Consider the following 24,925-nt stretch of genomic DNA (forward strand, 5'->3'; position numbering starts at 1 on the left):
CCTTCTCATTTTTTGAAACAGGATCTCTCTCTGGAGCTTGCCAGTGAGATTAAAGCTGGTTGGTTAGTAAGTCCCAGGGACCCTGTCTCCACTTTTTAACACACTGTGGTGGTTTGAAAAGGTATGGCCCCCATAGACTCGTGTGTTTGAATGCCTGGCCATAGGGAGTGGCACTATTAGGAGGTGTGGCCTTGTCGGTGGAAGTGTGTCACCGTGTCGGCAGGTTTTGAGGTCTGCTATGCACAGGCTCCCGCCAGGGTGAAACCAGAGCCTCCTCCTGGCTGCCTGCAGATCAAGATGCAGAGCAGCTCTCCTCCAGCACCTTGTCTGCCTGCACACTGCAATGCTTTCTGCCACATCACCTGTGTTCTAAGAGACTGAATTCAAGTCCTCACGAATGACTGCAAGCACCTTATCACCAGAGCCACCCCTGACCCCAGGCGGGATTCTGATGGGCCTGAGGAAGAGGTGTAGGGGGTGTCCTTGAATAAACCTGGTAAAAGGCAGGGCGGTCTCAGGCTGAGTTTGGGAAGAGTGGAGGTCACGGGCAGAGAAGCCAGTCCCGAGGCTGTCAGGAAAGCACCCGAACACCCCATGATGTACAGGGCAGCCCCACCATGTGGCACAGTTATCTCCCTCCCTACCCCCGTTGGCAGCTGAAAGCGTGGACCACCATGTAGAAAGCACAGCCCAACACATTAGTTCAGAAGAGCTGAGCTGGTGGAACGCAAGACTGGGAGAGCCTGGGCTTCAAGGGACAGGCCTGTCCTAGGGGAGCCATCACAATCTGGGTGCTACATGTGGGCTAGCTCAGAGCAGAGAGAGTGCCTCTGTGAAGGGCACAGGTCAGAGACAGCTTAGCTATGAGTTATCTCCTTACCCCCACCGTGGGAAGTGGGGATTTGACCAGACAGGATCTTAAAGTCTGTTGGCTAAGAAAGGGATCTTGCATTAGACATGGACTTGTGCATACTCAGCCCAGGTAACTCTCCAGGCTCCTGAAGGGCAGGGGAGGCTGAATAAGGAGTGGGAGGAGGAAGGGAAAGGCCCATCATGGCCTCCCTTTTCCAAGCATCCCTCACACACATATATGGAAAGCAGAGAATCACCCAGACCAACCCTCAAAGCAAGCAGCCTTTAAGGGCAACACAAGAAGAGGCCCGGGCACAATGCCCTCCCATTCTCACCTGGTTTCTCCCCTGGTTGATGAAGGACCTCACCTCTAGCTGGGTCAGGAGGGGTGGGCCCTCTGTGTGGAGTGGGACATGACTATCTGCCAAGTGGTAGATCCTCTTAGGCACCAGACATGGGAGCTTCTCACTTTGCCCACATAGAACTTGATTTTATTTTATTTTTTCTGAGACAAGGTTTCTCTGTGTAGCCCTGGCTGTCCTGGAACTCACTCTGTAGACCAGGCTGGCCTCGAACTCAGAAATCCGCCTGCCTCTGCCTCCCAAGTGCTGGGATTAAAAGTGTGTGCCATAAAATCTCTGAGAAAGATGGCTCGCTGGGGCTGTGTGAACCATCTCCCACCAGCAGCAGACACAGTCTTTCCAATGGATCACTCTCACAGCATATGACCCAATGCTGGGAGTCTCTCTCTCTCTCTCTCTCTCTCTCATTTTTTTTAAAGATTTATTTATTTATTATATGTAAGTACACTGTAACTGTCTTCAGACACCCCAGAAGGCATCAGATCTCGTTATGGATGGTTGTGAGCCACCATGTGGTTGCTGGGATTTGGACTCAGGATCTTTGGAAGAGCAGTCAGTGCTCTTAACCGCTGAGCTATTGCTCCAGCCCCAGGAGCCTCTCTTGAAGCCTGACCTCTCCCTACTTCTCCCAGAAGGCATCAGATCTCGTTATGGATGGTTGTGAGCCACCATGTGGTTGCTGGGATTTGGACTCAGGATCTTTGGAAGAGCAGTCAGTGCTCTTAACCGCTGAGCTATTGCTCCAGCCCCAGGAGCCTCTCTTGAAGCCTGACCTCTCCCTACTTCTCTTGTCTTGGCCTCTACCTTCCCTTGAGCATCCTGATCCTGGAGCACTGGGCTCTTGGGAATCTCTAAGTTGGGATGAATATGCTCATGTGACCCAGACCCAGCTAGGGCCAGCCCTGGTCCCTGCTGTAATGGGACCTTTGTGTGACCTTGAGCGCATGCCCTGCTCCCAACTTCCCACTGCACTTGTGGGTCCTGACTTCCTTACAGGATCCCTGTGTGCTTTTGCCGGGCAGATCTGCCCTCGGCTGCCTGCAGCCTCAGCGGTTTCCACTCTCGGAGATGGCTCCTCAGGTCAGCCTGGACCGCATGGCAGAAAGGTCTGGGGGCCGTCCACAGCACAGCCTGTCTGTGCTGAAGTCTGTCAAGTGGTAAAGGGGATGAAGAGGATGCGGAGTCTTCCTCTGGGAGGATGCTGCCTGTGACAGAGCTCCAGGCCCCCCAGCAGCGGAGGGTCCAAAGCTGCAGGGAGGAGGAGGGGAGCTGAGTTTCCAGCTAGAGGAAAGCAGGCTGTATACCCGTATACTGGGAGCAGAAGCTAGGGGAGCTATTTCTTAATATAGGGAATACCAGAGAACCACTAGGATGCTGAGGCCAGGGCTCAAAGCGCTAAGATGTGATCCATCTGTCCACAGGGACTGTGGTGAGGTGGGCACCCAGGGTCTTTCCCACCCATCCCTCTCAGGGCTGCAGGAAGTATCCACTGGAGATGGCTTCCTGTCTTGACAGCCTTCACCACTAGGGGTCAGCATTGCACAAGGCAGCCGCCCTGCTCTGGGTGGCTACACGCTGCAGCAGTTTTGCAAACTATCAGGTCAGTGCAGCACACAAATGCAGCACTAGCGGTTTCCTTGTTGCCCTTACATCCTCCCCAGAGCCCTACAGCGCATATGCAGGGGTGGAGGCCCCAGAGGTCAAGCATCCGACCGAGGTCTATAAGTGCACTGTTAGCTAACGCTGGCACCCTGCTGGAGAACATATCCCATTACTAAAGAGTCACACAAGGGAGGGGGACCAAGAAAGGACATACACACACACACACACACACACACACACACACACACACACACACACACACACACACACAGGGTCTAGCAGGCTTTCAAAGGCCTTTCTATCTTTGTGTGTTCTGGCGATACCTAACTATGTCATGAGAAACATGAAAAGACCCCCATCCCAGTAACCAAAATGGCAGAGGGAATGGCTCAGGTCACACTGGCAGGCGAGGCTGAGACTCTGGGGCTCTTATACCTCTGTCAGATTCCCAGATTCACTCTGATCCCCACACAATGCCATCTGGAAACACGTTTGCATAGATTTCTGTGATTTTAGGGTAGTAAAAGCAACAACCAACCAAATCCATCTTTTTTCACTCGATGACCTAAGAGAGATGATTTTGGACCAAAAGTCTTCAAACATCCCATGTATATACATAGTTAGACACACATAAATGTGTATATGCACAGATAGGTAGAAACTGACATTTGTAATCCCAGACTCTTGAGATGCTAACATTCCTAGATATTTTACCAAAAGACTATGATTATTTTGGACCACAATATGCCTTCCCATTGCCCCACGTTTTCGCAGCCTCTTGGGACGTGTGGCCAAGTGAGGCCTCCCAGAATGCCTGTGCTCCTGGGCTTGAGGGGGTCCCCAACTCAGGAGTGTCACGGAGCCCACGGCCCTCCCCTTAGCCTCCTGACTGCCTCCTTCTCCCTCAGGGGCTCTGGGTGCTCCAGGCTGCTCCTCCAAAGCCAGTGCAGGCTCACCATGGCGAGCTCCGCCTCCAGCTCCTTCATGCGGTTGTCCTTGAGGTCCAGCTGGGAGCGCAGGGCCGAGGCGTGGTCCGTGGCCTCCTTGGCCTGCCTTCGAAGCTCCCACTTCTCTCGTTCCAACAGGTCCTTCTCCTTGGCCAGCGCTTTGACGGCGTCTTCACTCTCCTGTGGTGGGGATGAGAGAAGGGGGATGGGTTGTAAAGTGACCCCGGGGGTGGGGGGGCTCATCTGGGTGGGTAGCAGAGTGGGGAACCCCCAACACATGGCTGAAAGCCCTGATGTGAGGTGGGAAGGCTATGTGGTGGCCACCTTGGACGCCCCCAGAGAGTTCTTTCCCAATGAGAGAGCCTGGCGAATGCTTGCCTCTATACAGAAAATGGGGGTGGGGGGCAGGGTGAAATATGTATGATTCTTCAAAGATAGAACATCATGTGGGGAAGATAAAGTAGGGTCTGAAAAAAGTTGGAGTGAAGGAGACTTTGTCATTTAATCAATCTATCTATCTATCTATCTATCTATCTATCTATCTATCTATCTATCTATTTATCTGGCTGATTACTTTGAGGTGTTTTGCTTTGTGTTTTGAGTCAGGGTCCCTACAGAGCCCAGGCTCGTCCCCAACTCTCTACGTAGCCAAGGACAATCTTAAACTTCTGATTCTCCTGCCTGCCATTCCCAAAGTGCTGGCCCGGTTTCTGCTGTGGTGCTGGGGACGGAGCCCAGGGCCTCCCACCTGCTAGGCAATCACTCTGCCAACTCCGCATGCCCCGCTCCTGCTTGAGGAACTGTGTCAGAGCAAAACAGGTACAGAAAGACACCTGAAGCGGTGACCACCTGGGCTACCACAGTAGCCGGATGCCACCCTACAAGGCGACACCCAGTCTCATGAGGAAGAAACTCTTCCTGCCACCTGCCCAGGCCCCCTCTCCGTTTCCTGTACGAACCACGGCTGCCAGGGGTGGTGCCAGACTCTGACCTCTGAACAGGGGCGGTATTGAAACTTCTGTCGTCTCAAGAGGATGGTCCTTGGGGGTACTCAGCCCATCCCACCAAACCACCACGTCTAAACCAGATCCGAGGTCTCCACCAGCAAGGCCAGGAGGCCAAGGAGTACCAGCTTTTCTGCGTGGATGTGGCTTCCAGCGTGTAGAGCAGTGGCTAACGTTCTAGAGAGAGTCCTGGCTCTGCAGATACCTGCAGGTCAGCGAGGTCTCAGTTTCCCCATCTGTCCTGGATGCACTGTTGAGATAGCCTTGTGGCCTGGGGCTCTGCCAGCAAGCTCCTCATTCCCTATGATCCCTGCTTGTACCTCCTCTTCCAAGAAGCCGTCCCGGAACACCGGCTTCGGGTGACAGCCTAGCGCTCTCTCCAGCCAGCCCTCGCTCACACCTGCCGCTCACCCCACCAACAGAAACGTGAGGCAGATGCAGTCAGGTAACGCCCGTGCTTGCTGCGGCTATGCTGAAGAGACAGACCTGGAGCGGAGCGGGAGCTGGCCGGTGACCCTGAGGTAGGAGGAAGACTCACGTAGACCCTTGCGATCATTTTTATCTCTAAGGTTTGGCCTGTTCGGCTGGTTGTGAGCAGACGTGGGCCCTATACTAGGTGAAAAAGGTCTGTGGGTATTTCAGTGTCCCCACAAGGCCAACAGGCTCAGCAGTAGCAGTCACCAAGAGTCCTGGGCAGTGCTGCAGGCTCTGCATGCATGACTCTCACTTGAACGTCGCACCTACCCATGAGGTGGAGACTCCAATTATTCCTGTTTTACAGAGGGGTAAACTGAGGCCCAGAGGAGAAGCGCCCTGATCCCACTGCTGATCATGGAGGAATCGAAGAAAGAACTATGGAATTCCTTCCCTGGGGATCAGAACTTGATAGATAGGGCCTAGGGACGACAGGTGCCTGAAACTCACAAGGGCAGGATAAGGCTGGACCGTTAGGGGACAAGGCTAGATCATTATGGCCTTGCAGGGCAGTGACGAGAGGCTGCAGGAAACAGGGTGTGGTGGGGCGGTGGCAACAGAGGAACTTAAGACTCAGTACCAGCAAATCTAGCTTGGAGCTGGCTGCCTGGCCTGCTATGAGGACATCTCCAGCTGGGTTTGTGGACAGTCCCCAGCTGCACTCAGGGGACAGGGGATGTGCCTTTGGCACAGTTTTCTGCGATGTCGCAACTCTGAGAATTTTCTGGACAGGCCAAGTCTTATCTTTGCCAGCAGCTCTGAGTCCCTGCTGTCCCCACCTGCTCCAGCGGAGGCCCGGAGAGGTTCCAGAAGAAGCCAGTGGGCCATGACAGGTTGAGAGCCTGCAGCCCAGTGACTGGGGAACCAGAGAATTTTTCTAGTAATGTTGCTCACTTTGTTAATATATAAAATGCAAATGATGCATTGGTAACCAGATGCAAGGTCGTGAGGGGCTGGGGTTTCGGTTTCTGCACGGTGTCTGTAAATGTGTGGGCAAAATGCCTGCGGCAGAACGCCTGCCTGGGTCACATAAGGGGCATCCCAAATTCATTCTGAACACCACAAAAATAAATAATTGGTGTCGATCAGCCACCAGCCTCTTGAGCATTTTAGTCTTGCTGTCTGCAAAGGGGGCCCCCGGCTGCCCGGTGACACAGGCCACTCAGACGCTACACCCCTGGCTTGCCTAACCTGAATGCATGCATGCCACGGCAACAGTGGTGGTGGTGGTGGTGGGACATAGAGGACACCAGTGCTGCTGCTTAGAGCCATTTGACCTCAGGGAGGGAGAGTTCTGCATGCCAGGGATGTGTCATCGAGAGTCACCTGCAGTGAGCACGGGAGGATCGTGTCGATTCCAATCTAGCCTCGGCCAACTGGCCTCTAACTGCAGCTCAGAAGTGGCCTCCTTGACTGGGCCCATCACGCTGTCTGCCACCACTGCTACTGAGGAGCCACTCGGCCCTCCTGTCCCCAAAGCTGCAGGCTGATCTGTTAGGTTTGGGTCAGGAATACCACTCACAGGCTTACAATCTGCCTGCTGGTGCCCTGGCTGGTGGCACTCTTTGGGGAGTGGGGCGTGGCTGGCAGAAGTAGGCAGAGTCCTAGAGGTAAAAAGCCTCTGAGGCTTTTAAGGCTGCTATGGCTCCAGCCATTGCTCTCTGAATCCGTTACATTTTCCTCCAGCCTTTGTGCTCTGCTCCCTTGTTGGTCGCGTGAGCAACTCTGCCGCAGGCTCACACTGCCACTAACTCCCCTCCACGATGGTCTGAAACCATAAGTACAAATAAATCCTCCTTCCCTCAAATCGTCAGGCACTGTAGACCCAGTGACACACAGGGAAGACGCACGTGAACGAACGCCTTCTACTTCAGGTCCATGTACAGAACTCAATGGCAGCCCCCCACACACACACACATGGCATATGGAGGACAGAGGTCAACTCATTGAAGCCACTTCTCCCCTCCCATCATGCAACTCCCAGGAATTGAACCCAGGTCATCAGGCTTGGCAGCAAGCACCTTTTACTCACTGAGCCATCTCGTTGGCCCTTTTTTTTTTTCTGACCCACACAACAGTGGGCGAAACGCCTTCTCAGTCGTGGCTCATGAGCAATGGCCTCTGACTGGGGTAGGAGTTACATCCTGCACACTCCATACAGAGTCTCACTGACCAAATCCCTCACGTGATTAGAAGCTCCTCCTCTTCCGCAGAGCCCAGGGTGGTGAATCTCAACTGTCAACTCAACGGGAAATGGGTCTGGGGGGGGGCTTGGTGAGGGAGTTTCTAGATGGGGTTCACTGAGGTGGAAAGTCCCACCCTGAATGTGGGCGGCGCCATCCTACGGGCTAGAGGTCCAACCTGAATAAGGAGACCATGAGCAAAGCACCCATCTCTCTCTGCTTCCTGACTACAGATGCGCCGTGGCCTGCCACCTCCCATCTCTGCCACCACAACGGACTGGACCGCATCTTCCAACTCTGATCCAAAACAAACCCCTCCCCAGGAAGTTGCTGTAGCCAGGCATTTTATCATGAGAAAAGTAACTAGATCAGGGTCCGACTCTTGAGACACTTCCTCCTTGAAGCCCTCTGAGAACCCTCTCTGCAGACAGACCTCCCTGCTGTCTCTCCATGCTCCTGGCTAACTCCGCCCACTTCCATAATGTGGCTATTGATGAGATGCACGGCTCCTTATCTGGGTGCTCAGCGTCTCGTCTCGTTCCTCACAACAGCTCTGCACCTTCCCAGAAGGGGAAACTGAGGCTCTAGGGTGAGTGGGAGGTCCAGAGGAAGAGGGATCTGAAGCAGCTAGATTCTTTTTTTTTTTTTTTTTTGGTTTTTCGAGACAGGGTTTCTCTGTATAGCCCTGGCTGTCCTGGAACTCACTTTGTAGACCAGGCTGGCCTCGAACTCAGAAATCCGCCTGCCTCTGCCTCCCGAGTGCTGGGATTAAAGGCGTGCACCACCACGCCCGGCAGCAGCTAGATTCTTGAGTCCACGCTGTCCACCTAGGGACACAGGGCCCAAGCAGGAGCTGGGCTGGATTTCTTGGATTGCTCAGATTAGATGAGGACACCAGAGCCACCAAGGAAGCTCTGGGAGTCAAGGCAGAGACCACGCTTGGCTAAGAGCGGAGGACGAGATTGTGTACGTCTGACAGGGGAGGGCAGGGGAAAGGGACAGGAGAGGGAACGGGTGAGAGGGGAGAGCAGGGGTCCAGGGAGACACCGACCTTGCGGTGCTGCTCATAGTTGCGGATGAAGTCTCGCAACTGCTCCTCGCGGCTCTCCAGTGTGGCGTACAGCTGCTGCATCTGGCTCACCAGGTCGGTCTTCTCGCCCTTTAAGCGCTTCCGGTCAGCTTTCATGGCTGCGGACAGGACACAGGATTAATTAGCTCCTGATACCCAAGCCGTTCCTCTGGGTGTCTTCTGTCTAGATGAGAAATGGGATTCGCCCGATACAGTGTGTCTCCTGGACCCCCGCACCACTGCGGTGTCCCAGGCTTGCTGTGTGAATGGTTCCCTGTTCATCTCTCTGATTTGGCTATCAACAATGGAAGCCCTGCTGGGTTGCAAGGCTAGCGTCCAAGGGGGACTCATACACGGGGAGCTCCCAACCCCGTAGCTGAAATGAGTCCCAAGGTCACCTCACTGAGTCCATAGAACAGCTCAGTTCCATCCAAGACTCACTCATAAGCCCCACTTGATTATTAGCACGTAGGGCTCAATGACATGCAAGATAAGATACAAACAATATGGACTACACAGGATAAACTGGACTCCGTCAAATTAAAAACTCTGCTTCACTCACAGGGAGACATGGAGAGCGAGAAAAGACAGCTCACAGAAGGGAGAACATACTTGCGAGTCCCTTATCCTGTAAGAGACATCTAGAATATAAAAATAAGTCAGAGACCAGCAGGATAACTCAGATGGTAAAATGTGCCCATAGTCAATCTGAGTTCAATCACCAAGAACCCATATAGAGAACGAAGAGCCTATTCATATTAGCTGTCCTCTGACCTCCACATGCGTCCTGTGATGTAAACATGGTGTACACACACACACACACACACACACACACACACACACATGCTCAATTAAATTCAAAAGCCGGGCGTGGTGGCACACGCCTTTAATCCCAGCACTTGGGAGGCAGAGGCAGGTGAATTTCTGAGTTCGAGGCCAGCCTGGTCTACTGAGTTCCAGGACAGTCAGGGCTACACAGAGAAATCCTGTCTCGAAAAACAAAAAAAACAAAAAAACAAAAAATCAATAAAAAACCTTTAAAAATAAACTCTCGTAACTCAACAATACAAAGACAACTATTGGGGCTACAAAGACGGCTCAGTGGTTAAGATGATTGCTGCTCTCGGAGAGGACCAGAGTTCATTTCTCAGTACCCACCAGGCAGCTCACAACTGCCTGTAATTCCAGCTGCAGGTGGGGGCATCTGAGGCCACGCCACCGCTGCACACAGAGAGCCACAGGGAACCTGGCGCAGTGGGGACTCCAGGGCTGGTCAGCATTCGGAATTCCAGCTTTGAGCCTCCCAAGGAAGCCAGCTGACTCCGTCTTCTCAGCAGCCAGCTTGGCTGCACGGCAGCTGAGATCATCAGGGCTGGGTTTCCAGGCCTACAGAGCTGAAAGCTTGCAGGGTGGAGCTGAGGACAAAGGCAGGCCAGCTCTCCAACATGGTGTAGTCTGTTGCCAGGGAACCTGGCCTTAAGAAACTCCAGGAAGGCGGAATGCCAGACTGAGTGAAGGCCCTTGCCATCCCGCCGTGTGACTCGAGTTTGAACCCTGGGGCACACGTGGTGGGAGAGAACTGACACCTGTAAGTGCTCCTCGAATTCCTTGCACACACACTACAAATAAATAAAAGACAACCAACCAACCAACCGACCAACCAACCAAACGAAACTCCAAGATCCAACAAAGATCTAATCTCCAGTCTGCAAGCATCCTACAAGCAAGCCTGGTCCAGCATCATAGGGCATCCACCTCCACCATTCACTGGCACTACAGATGCATTTTTATAGAGGTGGGCAGGCGGCTTCTCTTATCCCATCCCAGAGGGGGCATTCTGGCCAAACAACCCGTTAGTGGGATAGCTGGGGCGCACCAGGCTTACAGACTGGCAGATGTAACGGCGGTAAGAGGGACTATGGAGAAGGGACAGAGAGTCCTTGAAGACTTGGTTGGTGAGCCCCAAGCCTTGCTACCTTTTTCCTTGTGGTTGGAAAATGAACCCTTAGGACTCCAAGTCCTATCCCGTAACAACCAGTCTTTGCCCTCGGGTGCTTAGAGACTCACCAGCATCAGGATGCCTTGAGACAGGACCCCATGCCCCTGTGTTTGAAGGGCTCCCCATGTGTGATCCAAGTTGTTCCCAACTCACAGGAAGTGGGTACCTGCTCTAAGGCTCCCAACTCCGGCTGCACCGCACTAGGCTTCTGACCCAGCATCTGAGGAAGCTTTGGGAGGGAAGGCCATGTTTAAGTCAACCTAACCGACTTGCATTTACGTCATTTCTATGGCTATGGTGGGATGCCCTTACAGAAGCGACTTAGGAAAGAAAGTGCTCATTCTGTTCAGGTTCCAGGGGACAGAGACCATTATGGTGGGTTGGCATGGAAACAGGCACAGAAAGCATGGCTGCAGGAGCAGGGAACTGGCTGGTCACCTGATCACATTCCACCCACACCTCTGGGAAGTGAGCAAGAGAGCCAGAGCAGGAGAGCCTAAGAGTGAAAGTGAGAGGGGGAGGTGGGTATAGAGGGAGGGAAGAAGGAAGGGAGGGAAGAAGGAAGGGAGGGAAGAGGAAGGGAGGGAACAGGAAGTGGAAGCGATCAAGGCTATGGACTCTTAAGGCCCACCCCCAGTGACATATTTCCTTCAGCAAGGTGCTACCTCCTAAGTGGTCTGTAACCTTCTCGAACAGCGCCACCAAGTGGGGACTGGGTGTTAACACATGAGCCTAAGAGGGACACTGCTCATTCAAACCACCAGATGTCACTGAAACTATAAACATAGACCAGTGTCCAGTTAACACACACACACACACACACACACACACACACACACACACACACACACAGCTAAGAATGTGGTACCCTGGGTCTGTCATCTGCCATGAAACACTCCCCCCAACCCCCACCCGCTCATGGAGACTGACAGAGAGGTCCTGGGAGCCCTTGGGATGCTATACCGGCTCAAGGTAAAGAAGTGTGTACAGCTCCCAGCAAGACAGCAGACGGCAAAGTGGCCAGCCACTACAGGTGCATGAGAAGTCATTTAAATCTACAGACACGACCATGAGAAGGATGACAGGGCCCTTCCTCCATTGCCCTGCTCCCTAGGCACTGGCGATGCTACAGCTCTTTCTCTCCAGCTAAGCTGTCTGCCTTTCCAGAAACTGGCTTCACCTAGGCAGGTCTCACATTCCAGCAACCAAATCACTGGAACCACTGCTACTGCTCTAGTGACAGGTGTTGTCATTGTGTGCAGAGGGATTTTAAACTCCAGGAGCCCTGGGGCGAGTCACTGGGCTCTCTCAGCTTTGCTTTACTAGATACTACACTGATGCTGGAGCTGGAGGGGTGGGTCAGCAGTTAAGGGTACAGGCTGGTGTTGCAAGGGATCTGAAGTTAGTATCCAGCATCCATCTACGGCAGTGATCAACCTCCTTCTGTCCTCCATGGGCACCCGAACTCACATGTGCATGCAATACACATAACACGTAAGTAAAAATGAAATCATTAAAAAAAAATAACACCCCCAATGCAAACATCTAACGATTCCTGATCTGTGACACCAGGGTACCACCAGGCACCATGCTAAGGCTCTATGGGTTCTTATCACCTGTCAATTGCCTTGTAAGTCATCACACATTACAGACTAGAGACTTGGCCATGTACCGAAGACTACCCAGCCCCGGCACCGGATCTCCTGTCCCCTTGGTTCTGAGCCTGAGATCACCCATCCAAACCAGGTCACATAGCACACTGGGGACAACACTGTCTGTATCTGCTCTTCTAGCCCTTGCGCTCTGTGTGGGGCAGAAGCTGGCTGAGCTGTTTGGGGATGGAACCCCTGGCTTCATGCATATGCTCTATCACTGAGTTAAGGCCCAGCAGAACCTGTTTCATGGAGGCCCCAGTGTTAAATTATGGGGGGGGTGGGAAGAGAGAGGGGAGGGGAAACAGAAAGAGGGGGGCTGAGCAAGAGAAACAGGTCTCAAACCAAGGATACCTTGACCTTGATTCTCATCTCAATGCCGTTATGAAAACACACATCATTTCGGACAGCACAACACACCACATCCCCCCCACAAACCAGAGGACCATTCATAATTCCCAAGTGCTGTGCCGATGCTCTCATTCTGAGATGCAGCCTTCCTTCCTCACCATTTAGCATCTCAAGGGGCTCTCTGAGGTTTCCCTTAAATACAATCAGATGGTCCAGCGTGTGCCACATTTACTGCCCGGTGGCTGCCAGGTGTGTGTGTGTGTGTGTGTGTGTGTGTGTGTGTGTGTGTGTGTGTGTGTGTATGTGACCAGTTCCTATGAAATCACCTTTCATGCCTTTCACCCTTAGAGCCCAGCCAGTCCATGGTTCTGTAAAACCACACCCTCACAATCTGCCTTCCTGCTAGGCTGCGCTCAGCAGCCTCGGGGCTCCTTCTGGGCATCCCCCACCAGGAGTCTTTACAAACTTTCCAGTCTGGTGGGCCCTGGGCTGAAGTGGGAGGCTGCCACCAGCGGTGGGTAGGTTTTCTTTTGTCCACAGACTCTGTGGGACTTAGGCCTCTGAATGAATGCCCACCAGCATGGGCTGCAGAATGCTTCCAGTTCAGCTTCCTGGTTACTGTTGGGAGAGCTGAAGCCCAGAGAGAGAGAGAGAGAGAGAGAAAATGTTGGATGTCACACAGTGAGCCATCCCCGTCTCCCGATGCTTGGGCCAATGTGGCTTGGTTAGAAGCATAGTTTAAAAATCTTCCTATGTGTCCTTAGGCCTCACTGTTAGCATTCTGTCCAAACTCCACCCCACAGTTACCTGGCAACAGACAGGTAGGCCTGGCCCACTATAAAAGGGGTGTTTGCCCCTCCTCTCTCTCTTGCTCTCCCTCTCTCTCCATTCCCTTCCCCCCTCTCTCTGCATGCTCACAGCCAGCCTCTACTCTCCTCTCTGCCTCTACTACCCTCTTAACTCCCCTCCCCATGCCCTGAATAAACTCTATTCTCTACTAGACCCTAGACCGTCCTGTGGCTGGTCCCTCAGGGGGAAGGGATGCCTTGGCATGGGCCCCGCTGAGACAACCTCTTCCCCCATACCTCACCACACCCCCATAGAACATATCTTACACCTCTTTATTTTTTTATAAACACACCACTCACTGTTCTCATGTATCGAGTTGACTCTCTTCTGAGTGATATGTAGGATGCACACCTGGAACATCTGGGGAGAAAAGAACCCCAGAGTCAGGGGCCTCCCCAGATGCTGGGCTTCTCTGTCCGGTTAGGTGGGCAGGCCGAGATGTCACTGGTGTCTGACTTTGGGGCTTCCTCTGCTTATAAGGCTCTGGATCAAGGGAACCCAGCAGAAACTCAGCTGAACCCCGGAGGAGGGAGGCTTCTCCTCAGCTCCACCCGCCCCGTCCAGCCTGGCCTCTCCTGGTGAAAATTCAGACCACTCCCCCCTTTTCCAAGACCCCCCGCTCCCGTTCAGGACTTTTCCCGTATCACACCAATGCTGTCCTCTCTCTGGCCTCCTGGATAGCCAACCCCTGCCTCAACCCTTTCCCTTCTAGCAAATTCCATATTTCTTTTTCCTTATGTTGCAAAATGCTTCCAAGGGCCACTCTACCTCTAGCTCCTCAGTCCCTAAGGGACGCCCTCTGACTTTTCCACATTTGGTCCTTTCCAAGTCACCAGGGATCCTGACTCTGGCTCCTCTGTCAGGCCACGTATCTCGGGCTGCTTCTCTTTGGTCCTCTGCCCAGGCACTCAAGGCCACCACATCCTGATGGGACAGAAGACTACCTTCTGGGCCCTGCCAAGACCCATCATCAGGGAGGGTGGGGGCCCCAGAACCCCGTTCCTCGATTCCAGAGAGTAGGATTATCCTAATTGCATCACCCATACACCCTGACTTTTCATGGAAATTCTAAACTTCCAATTCTTAACTATTTTTAAGCTCTTTTTTTTTTTTTTTTTTTTAAATTNTTACATATAAGCACACTGTAGCTCTCTTCGGGCACGCCAGAAGAGGGCATTAGATCCCATTACAGATGGTTGTGAGCCACCATGTGGTTGCTGGGAATTGAACTCAGGACCTCCGGAAGAGCAGTCGGTGCTCTTAACGGCTGAGCCATCTCTCCAGCCCTATTTTTAAGCTCTTAAATGTCCCCTCTAGCAAAGGGTAAATTTAAGATTTATGTGAACTTGAGCAGTCTGGCTTCTGCAGATACCAGCGTGTGACCCTGGATAAGTCCATTACGCTCCGCTCCGAGTGCCGCATGGGGAAGCTTCCTTTACCAGGCAGAGTTTTAGAAGGGAGCAGAGCTCCGGCTGCACGTGCTGGTGTTTCTGCCTGGCTGTGCCTAACCACTGCAGGCTAAGGATGAATGCTGTTGGCAGTGGACTTGATGAGAGGCTGCCAGACGGCAGTCTTAGAGCCTAGGGCGAGAGGGGGGGGGGCAGACTCTCAACAGGGGAAGGCCAGGCCAGCCAGGCCAGCCAAGGAAGATATTACGGACACGCAAACCACAATCAGAGTCCCTGCAGGCCGCTCACCCGCCTCACACCAGGAAGCCCTGGCGGGTGGCGCTTCCTCCCCTCCCCCAGAGGTCATCAGCAGGAGGGAAGTGGGGGGGGGGCAGGGCATGACGGGAGGTGCTTGTTTTCCAGCCTTTGGAGGGGAGTCCAGGAAAGCCCTCCTAAAAATAGCAGGTGGGGGTAAGTGGGGTGGGGGAGGGGCGCACCAACAATCCCTAGACTTGAAAAGGAGATTTCTGGAAACCACATTGGCCTTCAATTCCTCTCCCCTCCCTCCCAGTGAGCGGCATCCTTAAAGGGCGACATTTGTGTGTGAGGCCATTAGCAAACAAGACAATGGCTTGTATTCAGTCGGGTCCTGAGAGAGAAGACCAGGGTGTCAGGTTGCAAAACAACAAGCTGAGTGGCCTCAGGAACTCAGTCTGACACCTTCTCTGGGCTTTGGCCCTCAGAAGAGGCCCTGGGCACCCAGTGATTTGGGGACTGACCTCAAGACTGCAGTCTCAAATGGGAGACGCAGCAAGGCTCTACAAAGTTCCATGCAGGTGACAGCCAATCTCCAAGTATACAAAACAGAAGGGCGCAGTTGTGGGAACAGGAACATTCAAGGGCAGATCCCAGGACAGATGGCCTGGGTTCAAAGCCTCAGCTCTGCCATGCTCGCTCTAGTGAGACCCAGAGCAAGTTACCATGTTGTAGCCTTTTAGTATCTGCCACAGGGATGGGCATATGCACACATGCGCTCACGCAGAGGCACGAATGCATGCGCATGTGCGCACGCGCGCGCGCGCACACACACACACACACACACACACACACACACACACACACACACACGGAGGAGTGGTCTGATCAGTCCTCATCCCTGGGGTCATTTCTGCTCAAAAGCTGGGAAGAGCTGAGATGATGGCTCAGTCAGTCAAGCGATTCCTGTGTAAACACAAGGACCTGAGTTCGAATCCCCAGAACCCACATTTGAAGAGCTGGGTGCGGTAAGGTGTGTCTCTAATCCCAGCAAGGATAGGAGAATCTTCAGAGCTCAGTGGCAGGCAAAAGTCTCTTGGGTTCCAGGCCAATGAGAGACCTTTCTCAAGAAATAAGGGAGACAGTGTCCTGAGGAAGTCCTGACCCCGGCCATGCAGGCACAGGGCGTGTACAGAGAGCTCCCAGGGGTTCTTTGACTCTTACCATAGGGGGCAGGTGTGACAACAGGCCTTCTCCTTGCATTGAGGGTCAGAGCACCATTCCTGACCGGCTTTTGGTATCACAAAACACACTCTGCCCATCACTGTCAGCCGGGAGCCGCTTCTTCCGGCTGCTTCTCGATTTGGACTTTAAAAAAATATTTGTAACACTTACTTATTTTGTCAATTTGCGTATGGCATAGGAAGTGTGTGGTTAGAGGGCAGCTGGCGGGAGCTGGCGCTCTCCCTCCACTGTGTGGGTCCTGAGGACTGAGTTCAGGTCAACAAGCCTGATGGTGAGCGCCTTTACACACCGAGCAAGCCATCTCACCAGCAAGGGTCACCTCTGTGAGACATTCAGTGCCCCCGACTGTGACAGGTAGCACCCCACAAAGAAAGAGGAAAGGCTGTCTGTGGGAGCCTCTCTCGAACCCCCACTTTGCTGCCCTTACCCTAGGAACCAGACATCTCTAACCAAAGTGGGGGTACAGGAGGGGGGCTGGAACCACCTGCGCCATCTTTTAAATTGGGGTGGGGTGGGGTGGGAGTTTAGTGGCAACACAGGAAGATGACTGTACTGAAGGTCTCTATAAAATATTTAGACAGCCGTGGGCAGATATAACAGTGATTATACATTTAAATGTTAATGAGTGTAATTAGACTGAAAGACTAGCCAAGCCTATCACTAAATATACATTCAGGACTGATCAAACCTCCCACTGTAAAATTACAGGTGAAAGCCACACGAATGGGTTTGCCGGTCTTCGAGTTGCCCCACAGAAAGAGAGCTCAAAAGGTGGTCCGGGAGAGAACAGGCTAGGGCGGGGCCGGGGGGGGTCACTGAGGGGGACCCTGAAGACCCCAAGGGTCAAAGGAGATTGAACCATTGGCTGTGAAGGCTTGCCTGTGTCTACCGATGGAGTTCAACCTGTGAGCGGCCAGCTGAGGCTCTTATAAACACTAGAGACAGGCCTGGAGGAAGTGTATGAACGGAGACTGGGGGATCCCCTAGAGCCTCGCAGGCTCCAGATCCAATCATGCAGGACTAAAATTTCAGTAAGTCATCTTGTGGGCCTACAGGACCCAGGAGTGATGATACAAAGCCTGGTTGACAAAAATGATGGCAACTACTGGGCGGCTTCACTTCGATGGAAATCGCACCACGAGGGCGTCAGCTGCACATGACAGCTTTTCAATGAACTGCATGCTGAGTGAGTGAGGTGGGTGAGGTAAAAAAACAAGCTCTCTGGAACAGCGGTAAAGCTTGGCCATGGGGGGAGGGGAGAACGTTCTATCCATCAGAAGAACGCTTGCAAAGGTCCTGAGGTAGCAGAGGAAAGGTGTCGGCGAAAGTCAGCTTTCCCCTATGGGTGGCAAGGTCTCCCTGCTTTCTGCCCCCTTGGCAGGCCCCCACGAATGACTGATCTCTCTCTCTCTCTCTCTCTCTCTCTCTCTCTCTCTCTCTCTGTCTCTCAGTTTTTCGAGACAGGGTTTCTCTGTATAGTCATGGCTGTCCTCTGTAGACAAGGCTGACCTTGAACTCAGAAATCCGCCTGCCTCTGCCTCCCGAGTGCTGGGATTCAAGGCGTGCGCCAACAGGCCCGGCTTGATCATTCTGTTTCTTTAGGCTCCCTTTCCTTCAAGTTGGGGACATGGGCCAAGATGTCCCAGGAGACTAGCTTTAGGGAAGAAGTAAATAAATGCCAGCTGGTGACAGTCCTCCATGCTGGTGGCTCAGGAAATGCCTAACAGTGAGAAGTTGCTAGCAGAGCTTGGCGGGTTAATCTGGGGGGGTTTGGCTGGCCAGGGGAACTGACACTGTAAATGTGGTTAATTACATTGTAGTAGGACCACACCTGGCTGTGCCACAGGGTACCACAGTGGGCAAAGGTACCTCCAGCCTTTCTTAGAGGCTCCGCTCAGGTAGGCCAGCGGGACTCAGGGACTAGTTTCACGATGGAGATCGTGGGGGCTAGGAGGAGATGGGGGTTGGAGGGGGAGCTGCAGGAGCTGAGCCTCCAAGAGCCAAAAAGATCTCCAGCCCTTAGACAGAGCCTCTCCACTAGATCCCATGTGGAGACGCACAAAGATCTCCAGCCCTCAGACAGAGCCTCTCCACTAGATCCCATGTGGAGACGCACTACCCAAAGGGCCACGGGGAAAAACAGTGGACTGGACCTTTTCCTGGGCCCAAGAGCAAGCCAGTGAGTGGTTGGCTTCTGAGCCAGAGTTGGTAGGTCCCCCTGAGTGTTGAAAGGGGCTCCGGCTGCTACAGAAACTTAGCAGGTGGCACCTGCACATCTGTCCTGACTCCTCCACTGCGCAGGGAGGGGCTGGGCTGAGCAAATACACAAACAGGCCAGGGAGGCCTTCAGAAGGGCTAGAAAACCACTTTTCTAAAGGGGCCACAGAATATTTGCATTCACTGCTCACGGTGTCTGAAATGCATCTATCACCCACCCTAGTTCTTTGTGTGGTACTGGCCCAGCCCCCCCTCCCCACTGCCATTCACTGTGACCTTGACCGCTCTCCTCAGCTCCTTAAAATTTTAAGGTTTCCAGACATGCCCCCACCCCATTATCTATCTTTCTCATCTGACTGATGTCCGGTATATTTTGCATTTGGGCTTTACGGTCTGGGTCGGGAGGTTCAAAGTTGCCTCTGGGGAAACAGAACCTGGTGTCATTTCTGGGGGAGGGTGGTACTTCTGTGGCTGCAGGTGTTTAAGGGTCACAACAGATTTCATGTAGCTGGAGCTTAGCCTTGAGGAGGGCATGGGAGGTCCCAGGGGCAGGGAGCTGGGACTCTGCCTGGTGCTGTGAGCTGGACAGAGGGAATGAATCACTCCTACGGTTAGTACAGATGTCCTGCACTCTGACTACTTCCTTGGTTCCTACCCTGGGCTTTGCACTGGGTCCTGGGAGATGCTGTGGGTGGTTAGCAAAAAACTTATAGAGGAACTGGGATGTGGCTGTCGGCAGAATGCTTGTCTGACATGCATGAAGCCCTGGCTTCAATTCCCAGGGCCACATACACTGGGTACAGTGACACGTGCCTGGAGTTCCACTATTCAGGGGAGTGGAGGCAGAAGGTTTAGAGGTTCAAAGTCATCCTCAGCTATACAGTAAATTTTGAGGTCAGCCCGCTGTCACGGAAAGGAAGAGGGGGAAGAAAGGGATGGGAGAGGGCTGGCTGTCCAAGAAGCCAGGAGAAGATTGTGTGTCAGTGTGTTGGCGGGGAAGACCAGGCACGGGGACTCAGATGGCCAAGGGCTCTCACAATGAAGGCCGGGCCTCCCTCAGTTTCAGCCAGCCAAGACCATGCTGGCCAGACAGTGGGTGAATTACTGAGAGTCAGGTTCAGTAAGAGAGACCCTGTTCCAAAAACAAAGACAGAAAGTCATTGAAGAAGATACTCATCGTTGACCTTTGACTTCACAAAGGTGTGTGCACACACAAACATGGAGAGACACACAAGGGGATGCAATGCAACACACTGCAAGCCTCCTAGATCCCACAAAGCAAAAACAAACAAACAAGCAAACAAATCGTTGATAGATAAGTGAGTTTATATGTGGCTAGGAAACTCAAAGTGATACAAGTCTTTGTTTTCTGTGGCCTCGAATGCAAGCATTGTACACATCTCCAGCGGCTGGGACTCACTTTAGATGGTATGAAGAGAGCGGAGCAGGCAGGGGTGGGGCCGACTCAGAACAGAGGTGGGGCCAGTGGCGGGTACCCAGATTCATGACATCATTGTGCTGGCTTCTGTGAATGAGTGGACTTTTCCCTAATAAAAAGGTCTACTGCCAAGGCTCCCAGAGGTCCTGGCCCCAGGTCACCTTTTATTTCTGTCCTCTGCCACTCCGGCTGGCAGCCTGGGTCCCCAGCACCAATCATTTCCTGATGCACCTGCATTAGGTCACTGTGTTTTATGACAGGATCTTGGTTCATTCAGGATGGCATGTATGAGGCCCAGTGGCCCCAATCTGATCCAAACTCCCCCCCCCCCCCGCCCGACTGGGTTTTGTCCTCCCTACAGCTTAGGGAGCTGAGGTGGCCACACACTGGGGTTTTGTTAGAACGAAGGCCCAGAACTATCTTTCTTTACTGCAAAGGGGGCTCTGAGAGGGGAGAAATGACTGGTCTGCAGATGTGTCTGGGCATGTCTTGGGGAGTGGCACTGAGGCTCGGCCTGGGTCTAAAGACCGTGCCTGGGCTCTGGGTGGGGCTGAAAGAGAGGCTGGTTTCTTTCAGTTTTGCTGGGAACTGGGAAAGTGCTGAGTCAGCGTGCAGGATAAAAGGGCTCCTGCTCTTGGGAACAGGAGAATTTCCGGCTTGATGCATTGGAGGGGAATCACAGAAGCTGGGCTAGTGACAGCCCAAACAACCAACCCCGTATGACTAAACAACGAGAGTGAAGGAGGAACTTTGGGGGACTTCCGAGGAGCTGGGGGTCGGAACATGAGGGTGAGGAGTAAGTAGGTAGGGACATCTATGTTCTCAGCCACTGTCCTATGACTACTGTCTCCAGGAAATCCTTGAGGACCTGGGATAACAGGATAAAACCCAGTAGTTTGTACTCGGAATGTATAAAGAGCCTTAGACTTAGAGTAGGATCGCAGCACTAGGGGGCCTGCAAGTCCTCGACCTCTGGACTTTGATCCTACCTGTTCTGCGTTGGGAGGCTCACATGAAATGATGTGCTCTGCAAGCATATGGGATATCGGCACTTCATATCCCAAATGATACACTCGTTCCCATGGTCCCCAGTGAGATTCTGTGCTATATCCTGGCAGGTGGGCAAAGAGAGGCTCCTCAGGGCGCAGTGACCAATCTTGGGTCCCACAGTCAAGCTGACACTCTCGCTTTCAGGCCTAACTGAGGCCTTTATGACCCTGAGACCCTGCAGTGACCTTGTAACTCTTCTCTGTAAAACATCTGGGCTTGCACCTAGCATCAGCAGGTTGGGTGAGGGCATGGCCCTTTCACCTGCTGCCAGCCACTGGTCCCGGCCCCCCAGCTTTCTCCACTGGTCCCGGCCCCCCAGCTTTCTGTATTAGGAGAAGATCCCAGTGGTGGTAATGGCAGGAAGTCTCCTTGCACAAACTAAGCTTACAAGCGTTTCTTTAGCAACTGCCATAGGCTGGGGACGGAGATCAGTTGGAAAGAGTGCTTGCCTGGTATGCACAGAGCCCTTGGTTCAATCACCCGCGTCGCAGAAACTGGATGTGGTGGTGCACACCTGTAATCCTTGAACTTGGGAGGTTGCTGGCAAGAGGGTTAGAAGTTCAGGTTCATCCAAAGTTACATAGTGGGTTGGGGGCCAGCTCGGGCTATGTGAAAATCTGTTTCTGAAAACCTGGCTGGTTAACAGTTCTTGGATCCCAGCAGATGAACTATCACCACGACAACGGAGTCAGACGGGTGGAAAGGGGCCACCCATTTCCCCACAGAAGCCAGCCAAGACCCACTTGCATCCTGCTAGACTCTGTCTGAACCTCTCCCATGATCCAACTCCCCCTGAGAGACCAGACACAGACAGCCTTGGAAGCAAGGCCAAAACAGAACTCCAAGATCAAGCCACACCTTCCTGCCTCGGCGCTTAGATAGTTCTATCTACAAACTGGGTCCTGTTCACAGGGCACGGCTGCACTGGGCAGCAGGCGTTGAGCGCTTAGCTTAGACATCACCTGATGGACCAGAAGTGCCGGTTCTGGGTTCAAATCCAGACCCTGTGGTTTCTAGGCAATGGTTTACTCAACAATAAATGGGGGTAATGGCTCCTGTCCAGGTGTGACAATGCCTGGGCTTGCCCATGGGCTGGCCACTGCTGTAAGCACTCTGCAAGTATTAGCTCATAAGATCTCTCAAGTGACAGATGGTGCTGGTGTCTGTCCCTAGTGTGCATAGCCATACCAGAGTATACAACAGGGCTCCCACAAGTGCTCCAGGTCCTGAGTGCTCCAGGTTATCCCTCTCCATGATTTTCCAAGGCTATCACTAAGCCCCACAGGTATCTGAAGACTTCCCAGCAGGGCTTGGCCCCAGAAGGTACTGACTAGATTATCAGTGTCATCTTCTTCTGGAAGTTTCTAAAGTTGCCGACCCTGGCATAGCCCACCTTTCCCTCTTGTAGTTTCTTCTTTAGCACCAGGCACCAGGGCTATTTCTAACTACTCTGTGGCTCTCTGTTTTGCCATTTGCTGTATCCTTGGCTTCTGGAACAGTGTGGGGAACAGAGTGGGTGGCCAGTGAATATCTGGGGAGTGAAGGACAATAGGACCAGTGAGCTGGTCTCGTGCTCTATGCAACCCACTGAGTGTTACTCTGACCCCTGGGCAGACAGCACTGTGGAAATGACCCAGGAAAACAGAGACAGGGAAAAGACGGCACTCCTCCACAGAGGGCCAACACTGCACACAGCTGAGCTACCATTAGGACCTGCCCAGACCCAGGCTTTGTGGCTCACATCCATCCCCAGAGCTGAGGGACCCTGAGCCACTCCATTATAGAGGTTCTTGTGCAAAGTGGTAGTCCTGGGTCAGAACCCCCTGCGAAGGGAGAGAGGGCCTCCCTCCTCCACCCACCCCTCCCCCAACCTCATGAAACCCTCCTTTGTTTGAACAAGATACTGAGTGTAAACATGTTTTACATGCTCTTTGGGTTGGCATCTTCTTGATGGCTGTTGGTTGTCAGGTTGTGGGCAGGAGATGGAAGGGCCTCTCACAAGCCAGACGAACCTCGGTCTCCGAGCTGCAGTCCAGCCTTAGCTTTTGGTTTATAGCCATAAAGGTTTCATTAGGACCTCAAGAGCCTGGCCAGTGGGTGGGTGTTAACACAGCTCATGGCATAAGGGCTGGAAGCTCGAGCTCCCTTGAGTTCTTATCTTTGATTCTCCAGTCTCCCCCAGTATGATGCATATGTTTCCCCCAGTGCCCACCCAAATGGTTAAACACAGCACTGCTCCGAGTGTCTGAGATGCCAGGGAGACAAGACTGGGGTAGTGGTCTCCCAGCAACAATTATCTCCAGGTTAATGTGTAGCCCAGGATAAAGTAGAAGTCGAGAGTTGGAGCCCGGGTAAGTGGGACAGACCAGCTAGCCGCTAGCAGTGCCCTGTGATGCACTATACATGCGTGGCCTGCTCCAACTCCTAGAGACCTGGTTCCCCACCCGTCCACCCACCCACCCCAAATCTGCAAAAAAACGAATCTGTGGGGCCGATCAATGACATGTTTACTCTAAGCCCTACCCGGGACAGCTTGCTAGGTGATCTGTCTCTTGGGTGACTATGTTTTGAGATGAGGATCAGATCTTCGAATCTCTGTACCTTCCCAGGCTGGGCCTGGGCCTGTGGATTCCCTCTCTTCAACTTCTCTGAGGCTGTGAGGCCTCTAGCAGAGACCAGAGAAAATTCAGTTCTCCATTCCTATCCAGCAGAATCCTGGCCATGGATGACGGTACTGCAGGCGGCTGGCTGGTCTCTCAGGTGCCCGGGGCGATGCCCAGTCCAGAGCCTGGAACGAGCTGTTGTAATTAGCTCTGGCAACTGGACTAGGTAGAAGTTCTATTATTATGCCAACCTGTGTGTATACGTGAGTGTGTTTGTGTGTGTGTGTGCGCGTGCACACGCAGTTACCTGTATGTGTGCAGGTACCTACCTATAAGTGTGGCGGTGCATATATGTAGAAGCTAAAGGACAGCCAGCAGGTGTCACTCCCCAGGAGCCCTGAGGTCTTCTTCTACAGGCTTAGAACTTTGCAAGTAGACCATGCAGGCTGTGACTGGCCAGGGTCCCACCTGTCCCCATTTCCCCAACACTGCAATAACGAACACTTACACTCCCACTTGACTTTTTAATTCTAGGATTGGCCTCAGGTCCTTGTGCTTGCAAAGCAGGTCCCTTACTGACTGAGCTATTCCTCCTGCCCTCACTGTACAAGTGAGGAGACAGAGTCAGGAGATATAACTAACGAGCTCAAAGTCATACAACCAATGAATGTTGGAGGTGGGACTTGAATTCCAAAATCTAATGGAGCAATGGGCCACCCAGCAAGGCCTAGGACTCTGAGCTCAGAGGTGTGGACCACCATGTTCAGTGTATGCTGTGCGAGGGACAGAACCGGGGGCTTTGTGCATGCCAGGCAGGCACCCTACCGACTGAGCTCCATCGTTGGGACACTCTTCGCAGCTCTTGCCAGCCTGGTAAAGAGCCACATCCTGACTATGTCCATGGGGGTAACTGAAGCACGGTCAGTTCCCATGGCTCATACAAGGCTGAGCCTGACATGAGTTAGATTGACCCATTTGGCTCCAGGCTGGTCTGGTCTACTCTGCGTCGAGTCTGATGCACACGGCCCCTCCACATTGCCCAGTATACAAGGGCTAAGAGGAAGTGTCCTTTTACGTAGAAATGGCTTACAAAAATGGGCTCCTTTTCTTTGTTACCTCGACTTTTTATTTTGTTTTGTTTTTTTTTGTTTTTCGAGACAGGGTTTCTCTGTATAGCTCTGGCTGTCCTGGAACTCACTCTGTAGACCAGGCTGGCCTCGAACTCAGAAATCCACCCGCCTCTGCCTCCCGAGTGCTGGGATTAAAGGCATGCGCCACCACGCCCGACTTACCTCGACTTTCTAAATATTTTGAATCAGTATACAATTAGGAGAATGTAACCCACGTGCTATTTAATACATTTGGTAGCTGAAGGGACACGCACG

At 53.0% G+C, this 24,925-nt stretch overlaps 1 protein-coding gene across 4 annotated transcripts in view; it reads right to left on the bottom strand.

The window, feature by feature from the left end:
- Kazn (kazrin, periplakin interacting protein) overlaps positions 1–24,925 on the bottom strand; it is a 372,587-nt gene that overhangs the window by 47,895 nt on the left and 299,767 nt on the right. For all 4 annotated transcript variants that reach the window (XM_021199874.2, XM_029540482.1, XM_029540483.1 and 1 more), the window contains 2 exons: positions 8,476–8,612; positions 3,773–3,943 (listed from right to left, as the gene is read on the bottom strand). In XM_021199874.2, coding sequence (XP_021055533.1) covers positions 3,773–3,943; positions 8,476–8,612 — 308 coding nt within the window. The remainder of the gene's footprint in view (positions 1–3,772; positions 3,944–8,475; positions 8,613–24,925) is intronic.

This window comes from Mus pahari, chromosome 6 (genome assembly GCF_900095145.1).
Source record: "Mus pahari chromosome 6, PAHARI_EIJ_v1.1, whole genome shotgun sequence".
In the NCBI taxonomy this organism is placed as follows: Eukaryota; Metazoa; Chordata; class Mammalia; order Rodentia; family Muridae; genus Mus; species Mus pahari.